Source organism: Chenopodium album, chromosome 20, assembly GCF_948465745.1.
Source record: "Chenopodium album chromosome 20, dcCheAlbu1.1, whole genome shotgun sequence".
Lineage (NCBI taxonomy): Eukaryota > Viridiplantae > Streptophyta > Magnoliopsida > Caryophyllales > Amaranthaceae > Chenopodium > Chenopodium album.
The window spans coordinates 4,999,355-5,008,153 of record NC_137853.1 but is presented as its reverse complement, the minus strand read 5'-3'; the positions used below and the strand labels follow the sequence as shown (position 1 = coordinate 5,008,153).

Below are 8,799 nucleotides of genomic sequence, written 5' to 3'. Positions count from 1 at the left end.
ACGTAAATCCATGCCCTTCATATCCTTCCTCACTCCTTCCAACCAAGTCATTTTTGGTCTCCCTCTTCCTCGTTTAATCCCTCCATGATCCCACTCTTCCACTCTTCGCACCGGTGCACCCACGGGTCTCCGTCTTACATGTCCAAACCAACGCAGACGATTTTCCCTTAATTTATCTGCAATGTCTGCCACACCTACTTTCTTGCGAATAACCTCATTTCTGATTCTATCTCTTAAAGTGTTTCCACACATCCACCTTAACATGCGCATTTCCGTAACCTCCATCTTTTTAATATGCTCTTTCTTAGAAGCCCAACATTCTGTACCATAGAGCAACACTGGTCTTATGGCAGTCCTGTAGAATTTTCCCTTCAACTGTAGGGGAATGCTGCGGTCGCATAACACTCCCGTGGCCGCTCTCCATTTAAGCCACCCTGACTTAATTCTGTGGGTTACGTCTTGATCAATGTCACCATTCTTCTGGATGATCGACCCAAGATACTTAAAACATTCACTCATGGTCAAATCCTTTCCATCCAAACTCACCACTTCATTGCTTGTCCCCCTCTGAGTGCCAAAACGACATACCAAATATTCAGTCTTACTCCGACTTAGCTTAAACCCTCTAGATTCCAACCTTTGCCTCCATTGCTCCAACTTAACATTAACCCCGTCCTTAGTCTCATCCACCAAAACGATATCATCCGCGAACAACATACACCATGGAACCTCATCTTGAAATGGTCTAGTTAATTCATCTAGAACCGTTGCAAAAAGAAAAGGGCTTAATGCAGACCCTTGATGCAATCCGATTGTAATAGGTATCACAAATATAAATCGTACATATTCTTTATTTATTTTATGGTATGAAATTGATTGATATTTATTGTCTCTTTTTATGAAGCTAGTTTAGCTTAGCTTAGCTTATAATAATTCTAACGGAAATTAAAGTTTAAAATTAGACTACTACAATTCTACATTATTTTTTGAAGAATTGAATATAATTATGCTATAACTTTAAAGTATTTTCTACAAGTGGATATTATCTTAATTTTTATATCTCCATATTGTCATGTCAATTTTAATTTATGTGTCAATTTTGCAAATATCTCATTGTGATGAAATTCATTTCCAATAACGCTTAATTGGTTGAAAGGATTACCAGTAATTTTTCTAACTGCTACTAGTAGTATTCATTTGTTGTCTTGAATCAAATTCTAGTTTTACCCTTTTGGCAGACATATTCTAGTTTAGATGCTAGATTTATACGTGTAGTTACTATAAGAATCCATTTATGTCCCAAAAGATGTTATCTATTTTTATCGTTTCGTTCTTCTTTTTCATCCTAGCTTCAAAAATAGACACTAAGCTATATGATATCTATGACGAAAAAGAATTATATAAAATTCACTCTTTTCATGAAAAAAGTTTGCTAATTAGTCATAAACCGTACAATACTCAAACAATGGTATCGATCATATAGGTGGAGCTTTAATTAGAGGTAAAAGAAAAGTTGAGGAATATTTCGCCCGACACTTGTAAAAATGGTTGCTTCATGTTAAATTTGAGAAAAATTAGTGTTCCATAAGGTAGTTCTACCTTTCAAATGATAGTAGGGCAATTCATATGCATCCAATTTGACTTTCTATTAAGCTTCTATTAGAAGAAACATATAGAGAAGTAGATGGCAACATATCCCATATGTATTGTAATAGTTGTGTTTTACCTAACACTGTCCTAAAGGAAACAACAAAAAGGGGCTTATCTAGTGATGCATTTCATGGTTTATTTTGTGTTGCGCAAATTTGTCTTTTGATCGAGTAGTCATAACTCACAAGCTAAGATGATAGCATTTGTTTGTTCCCAATACTCCTCTAGCATCTTGCATGTGTTGTTGCTTTAGACATTAAGTATGTGGTTAAACTACTTCTTTATACATTCCATACTTAACTAACTTTTTACGTTTCATACTATTTATCGAGTATCAATTAGAATACCAATGTACTATCTTTTGATTTAAATTGTCTGGCCTATTCATCATTTTATTTATCAATTAAATTTTATCAAATATTTGTACACATGTATTTTCAACCCAACCTTAATGTACATACATCATAGTTGATATTGGATTGGATGAAGTAATTATCTGTTGATTGAAATGCTCAAATTTAATTAACAAATGAACAATTAATTATCGAAATTTCACCAGAGTCTTATACCAACTTAATAACTTTATTATATTTTCTCATTTTTGTGATTGCCTGTTCAAACACTTGTGTCACAACTTAAATAAGACGATGAAGGAAATATCTTAATTGAATTCTTCAAATAATGTGTCAACAATTCATAATTGTGAACCAAATGAAGTGAATGATTGTTATATATGCTTATTTTTGTGATTGTTTATACATTTTATTGAGTCACAACCTTTAGTAATATTATAAATGGAGAAAATATGTAGTAAATAGAGCTTTTCGGATAAAATGTCAATAACTCTTAAATATGTAAGCCAACACGAGAGTGAATAAGAAATTATATAGTAGGAAATGGCAAAGAAAAATTTATTTCCAATAAGAATACTCCCACCAAACAAATGATTACTAGGCTTATACATACATAGAGAAGAAGTAATGCATTTATAGTAGTCGAGAGCATAACTAATACAAATAATACAATTTAAATAATAGTATCAAACTCATTTTCCTTCTGCTTGAGGGTAGGATAGTCATTCTCTTGAAGGGTAGGATAGTCATTCTCCTGAAGGGTAGGATAGTCATTTTCAGGCAGATTGTTGACCTTGTTGGGCTCCCTAGTAACAACAATAATTTCTTTAAGGCCCATTTCAACTTTCTCAATTTCAGCCACTTGTTTGGCTGCCATTTGTTGCTTAGTGGACTTGTAATAAAATGCATAAAGTATCAATTGGGCCAGTCCAAGAAAACATCCGATTGCATTTGGAGCCTGAATGACAAAAATAACAATAAAATACAAATGTTAATATAATAAATTAATAATCTCAAAATCTCAATTATTAACAAGATAATCAGCAAATTAATACAGTTGTGGAACATTACATAAGAGCAACAGTTTTTACTTGACTTTTGTCTTTTCCACTTTTATTTTCTTTTTTTTTTTTGGAAAATTAATTTTTTAATTAATTAATTGTTCAATGAGTGAAGTAGGTCCAAAATATACTTGTCATTTTGGTCCACGTCAGCATTTGGGCAGAATCCCATACATTAAGTGGGCCATATTAAAATTTAAGGTTAGGTACAATAATAGAGACTCATCCCATACTTGTGGGAATTCTAAAATTAATTAATAAAATAGAAATATTATACACCACTAGTCCCACTACTTTGAGTCTTTGTGTTTGAAAATGACATTTCCACACTCCGTAGCATTGCAGTACTTGCTACTTGCTAGCTAGGTTGCACCAATGAGATCTCAACATTTATTTTTATTTATTCAATTAAATTCCAAAAGTGTCGTTCCTCAACTTAATTTTTTATTCTTTATATCCAAAAGTTTTATACAATTACTATATAAGGAAATATAAAAAAATTACTACGGAGTATGTTTAAGAATTACGTGAAAATTTTATGAGCAAACAACTCTCATAAAATCGTAAGATTATTAGTTTAATATTTCTGTTTTCACGAATACTAACCGGGTTTATAATTATTTGATCATCAGCCTCACAAAATTAATAACTTCATCTTTTATCGAACCATATGCACATTTATATGTTAATTTATTATTGTGTAAAAATCTAGAGAATCATATTCCAAGTAAGACAAAGTAATCAGAAAGTAACATTGAATGTCTATGCATCTAATGTTACTGACGACTAACAACTTTTTACATGGAATATATGTTACCAAAATCTGGTGTCACTTGTACCCAACACCACCAAGGTAATAACTAGGTAAATGTATTTTCTCTTAGACAAATAATCTGGCTAATAAGAAAAACTAAACATTCTTTGTAGTTGCTATTAAACAATAGGTGGCTCATGCAACATTCATGAGCCATATATAAGAATGAGTAAGGATGCTCATACATCACCAATGCCCAGGATCAGACGGGTTGGGTATTTTTGAACACCCCTAACAAATCATCATGCATGGACATAAGCGAGCGAGAGAGAAAGGATAGTGAGTACGTACCACAACATAGGGATCGAATGGGCGGATGGCGTATAGAGTCCATATAACAGCACTGCCGAAGCAAGTCACAGAGACGGCCAATGGCATATATTCCACACTTTTAGTTTTAACCACTTGTTTCTGCACAATTGTGACCCAAAACAAATCATTAATCCAAGTCATTTTCTAGATCAATTATTATTCAACTAGAAACAATAATTTCCATTTTTATCACAAATTATCGTGACATTAATTTTGAAATAACGTCAATTCAGATAAAGGCAAAAATGTGTTTGTAATTATTAGTTGATGTTGCTACTACTCGTAGTAGCACCACATCATCCATGTAGTTGATGCACGACCCACTTATGTACCATTATTCAAAATGATAATTAGAATACAAATTATTTTATGAACCACAAAATAATAATACTTGTAACAAAGAAAACATACCATGACGGCTAATGGAGAGGCGTACATAAGAACACCACTAACATCACCAAGTAATCCAAAAACGCGAGTTCGATCTTTGCTTGTGTGAATGAAGGTAAGCACCATGGCCAAAGCGATACCGACGGCGAGTATCTCACCAAGCACGAGAAGGATCAAAGTGATCTTCTTCTTCTTGTTCTCGGTGTTAATAATGAAGAGCATCAAATAGATGGACTCAATCAAGCAACCACTCGCCGAAATCGTAGATAGCAAAATGTTGTTAGGTTGGATAAATGGCATCCCATAAATAGTCCATAACATGCAGTTTAAGAAGGTGAGCAAGTATGGAGTTGCCGAGTATTGTTCCACGGATCCCTTCTTGCATATCCGAATAAATGTTGGCCTGAAAATATCATAATCAAAACACCATAAAAAGAATTATTAGTTTACAAATCATATACTCGTATATATGTTACATGTACATATATATAATATGATCAAAAACCATATACTAAAAATATGTATATATGGTATAATTCTTAGGGGCCCACAAGGTAAACATGCATGAAGCATGAGTGAGAGTACGTGTGTAATAATAAGTAAAAATAAAATAGAGAAAGAAAATGAAAAACTTACATTGGAGATAAGTAGAGGGAGAAAGAGATGATATTCCCTGGAATCAAAGTAAAATGACCTTACGTCAAAATTGATGTATCATAGTGAAAAATATTAGGAACATGCATAATCATGGTAATTAAGATTAATCACCATGTTTAATTATTTAGCATGTTCCTATATATATGTACATAATTATTTCTTCATTTCATTCATTGAGTATAGTAGTACTACAAATTAGTTATACCTAGAATACCGACGGCGAAACGAGCAACGGCGGGAGAAACCATGACTGCTAGTATGATCAGCTTAGCTCAAAATTAAACAAAAGAAGAAAGGGGATGTAATGAAAATTACAAAAAAAAAAAAAAGGTTAGTGTTCTAGGCTAAGGTTAATATTATGAGCTAAATAAAAAGAATAAGGGAAAAAAGAGAGAGGATTTAGAAGTTCTAATGTTAGGTGTTACTTGAAAATGAGTGAGAAGGGGAGAGCAATATATATAGATCCTATAAGGACACCTTTAGGGTGGAAATAACCAATAGACAAAAGTTTAAGGGCCCCTGAATATTATTTGAGAAAATAAAATTAAAAGAAGAAAAAAACAAAAAAAATTATAAATTATGAATATAAGAGTAGTCAATAAAATATTCATTTAGCAAATTGTTAGTGCTCTTTCAAAGTACGTATAGTTGTATGTGCTGTCCCATATTCCTTTTTTTTTAATAAAATCTTGGTTATAAGATTAGATGCCTGATTTTCCTTTGTAAATCTCTATACTTGTAATTTTGTATCTCCACCTTTCATTTAATCCTTTTGTATGTCGAATTATTCTAGGCCCATATTTGGGGAAGCTATATATTCTCGCATGCTAACTTTTTTCTATTTCTTTAGAAATTCACTTATGTAATCTTTCTGTTTCAATGTACATATGAGTCTTTTAATGTTATACGTACAGTCTAAAGACGATTTGTAAGTTATTATTGTATAGTTCTTTATTTTGAATTCAAAAGCAATGATTTATTATCTAAACCAATGTATTTGACATTACCAACATATCAAATTCGAATGAATATGTTGATTAGTAAAGTGAGATAACATAAAGATCGATTGTACAATGGCTTTTCTATATACAACGTATTGATCCATGAACTAGCGTATATAATTACATCATCATTTATTCTGAAATTCCAATTCCGTTGGAATGTCCTATTATATTTTTTTCCTCTAACATGGATTGTATATGGATTACATCAACTCAAGAATATAGAATAAGAACTTAGAATTAATTGTGAATATTTGGAAGAAAATCGAGTTTTAGGTCAATCTCTTTTACTAATTTTGTGAAAAAGTAGCAAACATAAACATATATCCGTACAATCCAATAAAAAAAATAAAAATCAACAGAGATATTGTATTAGTAGCGTGAAATGGGCGGCAAGAGAGTAGGAGTAGTGGTAGTAATCTTATATGGGATCCAAGTCATATTAATTTAATTTTTCATGCAATATTATTACAAAGTCTTAAGCTATGAAAAATATACAGTCTTTTTAATAATACTATACTATAAATACAAGTAATAGTGACCTAGTCCTAGCATTATATTTGTAGTAGCCGCACCAAGTAAAAAGAAAAATAAAAAATTAGAAAAATAATTTATTTAATTATTTTTTTTTTCCAAAAATTGATCGGTAGCAAATAAAAGTTGGGCTGTTTTCATGATATTTTTGTCCCCTAGTTGTTTGCAAGTAGCTAAACAGTAAACTTAATCCTCTCTTTTTAATAAGAGCTTTTTCAAAAATTGCCTAAGAACTTTTTTCACCTGAAGTTTCCGCGTTTGGATACAGCTTATTACAAGTACTCAATGGGTTAAGTATTGGCGCATAGCACCTATATGTTTTAGAAATATATAGGATGACAAAATATACCACTACAGGCTAATAAGTGATAGGTGGTAGGTATTTTAGGAGAAAATAATCAACGACATAAGATAACAAAAAGTACCACCACATGTATAATAGTACAGAAAAAGTACTATTAATACAATTAATATCTTAATGGTACATTATAATACACAAAAATGTACCACTGTAGAAAAATATCAAATGAAAAAATATAATAAAAACCCCATACTGCCCTCCTATATGCATGCTAAACATGTAGGTGCTATGCGCCTAGATGAACTCTACTCAATGTATGACTCATGACTTTATAATATAATTAATAAATATAAATTAAATAATGTAACATAATTATTATAAACAAGAATATAATTAGTAAGGTCGTACTTGGTTATAACATGGTACTTGAGAATTATTATTCAATAACTTTGGGCGCCAACATTTCCCAAATTGCAAAGTGCTATTGCAAGCCAATTGGAACCATATATGGTGCATGTACATACAAGGCCTAGTCAATGCCATCTCATGGTGAAAAAGATAATTTTTTTTTTCTTCCATTATTTTCCTTTTTTAGTCTATTGTTTGGATTGTTTTTACTAAAGATAAAAGGGGTTTAAGATAGTCTCATAGTTTATGACATAAGATATTTTGTTTATATCTCATTTCCCTTAGCTTGTCAATCTAGCTAGGATTTTAGTCCATATTATAGATAGTTATTCAATTTTAACTTTTTTAACTATTCAAAGTTCACATACATGCTCTATTTGGATTGTATTATAAATATATAATGCATATGCAGATTAAATGATATTCCTTATTAGTATAATGTGAATTGCAAATGTATTTGATATAATGTATATTCACAAAGCTAAGTATATATATGCATCAACTTTTTAACAATTAACAAGTAGATGCCTCATATATATATATATATATATATATATATATATATATATATATATATATATATATATAATAATGCTAATAATGAACAAAATTATTTACGTGAGCAAATGTAAGAATATGATCAATTGTTTGTGATCCCGTATCTTTTGTAAAATTGAGGCAATTTGGTTGCAAAATTAAACATACATACTCCAAGAATGAACTAAGTCCAACGTATATAAAATGCACATAAATGAAAAGTTAAATACTTACATACAATCTAATATAGGGAGTACAAAAGGTTCAATAGTATTTCATTACGTGAAATCTTTCTAAAATTTATAATTATACACGAAGTATATGCTATATACTATCATCTCAAATACAAATCAATAAATTAATTAACAAGGTGTATGTTTCTTAATTTTGATAGAAAATTATTGTGGTTTGATTATCTCAAGGGTTTGATCGATTTGGTAAAGTTGATAGTTAGGTTGCACATCTACTATAAAAGAATTACAATGCATGCATTAAAGTCCTTGGTTGTAGATGCCAAATAAAATAGTTAATTAAAGTTTAGAATTGAAGGTGGAATTTAGATCTTGTTATAATAAAGAAAAAATAATTATAAAAAAGACCGGGCTTTGTTTGAGATAGAGCAAGAAACTCAAGGTGGTTGTTGGCTATCTATGAACTTAATTATGATGTATGATGATGATGCTAATGAAGATCAGAATTTGACTTGAAAGCTTTCAAACAAATTTCAACAACTAACGCAAATGATGCTCGTACTAATTAAACACAGAAGTTAGTATCATAC

At 30.8% G+C, this 8,799-nt stretch overlaps 1 protein-coding gene across 1 annotated transcript; it reads right to left on the bottom strand.

The window, feature by feature from the left end:
• Nucleotides 1-2,547: 2,547 nt before the first annotated feature.
• On the bottom strand, nucleotides 2,548-5,882 carry LOC145599199 (bidirectional sugar transporter SWEET7-like). The gene is made up of 5 exons (XM_081655606.1): nucleotides 5,443-5,882; nucleotides 5,217-5,253; nucleotides 4,602-4,983; nucleotides 4,170-4,289; nucleotides 2,548-2,961 (listed from the first exon to the last, which is right to left on the bottom strand). Exons 1-5 carry the CDS (start codon nucleotides 5,483-5,485, stop codon nucleotides 2,677-2,679), a joined length of 867 nt encoding a protein of 288 aa, XP_081511732.1. The 5' UTR covers nucleotides 5,486-5,882; the 3' UTR covers nucleotides 2,548-2,676.
• Nucleotides 5,883-8,799: the final 2,917 nt, after the last annotated feature.

Excerpts from the sequence above, each read along its gene's own strand:
- LOC145599199 (XM_081655606.1), bottom strand. The coding sequence starts at position 5,485 with ATGGTTTCTCCCGCCGTTGCTCGTTTCGCCGTCGGTATTCTAG. Across the intron at positions 4,984-5,216 it reads TCCCTCTACTTATCTCCAAT|GCCAACATTTATTCGGATAT; the intron begins GTAAGTTTTTCA and ends TGATATTTTCAG. Across the intron at positions 4,290-4,601 it reads CCTCTCCATTAGCCGTCATG|AAACAAGTGGTTAAAACTAA; the intron begins GTATGTTTTCTT and ends ACAATTGTGCAG.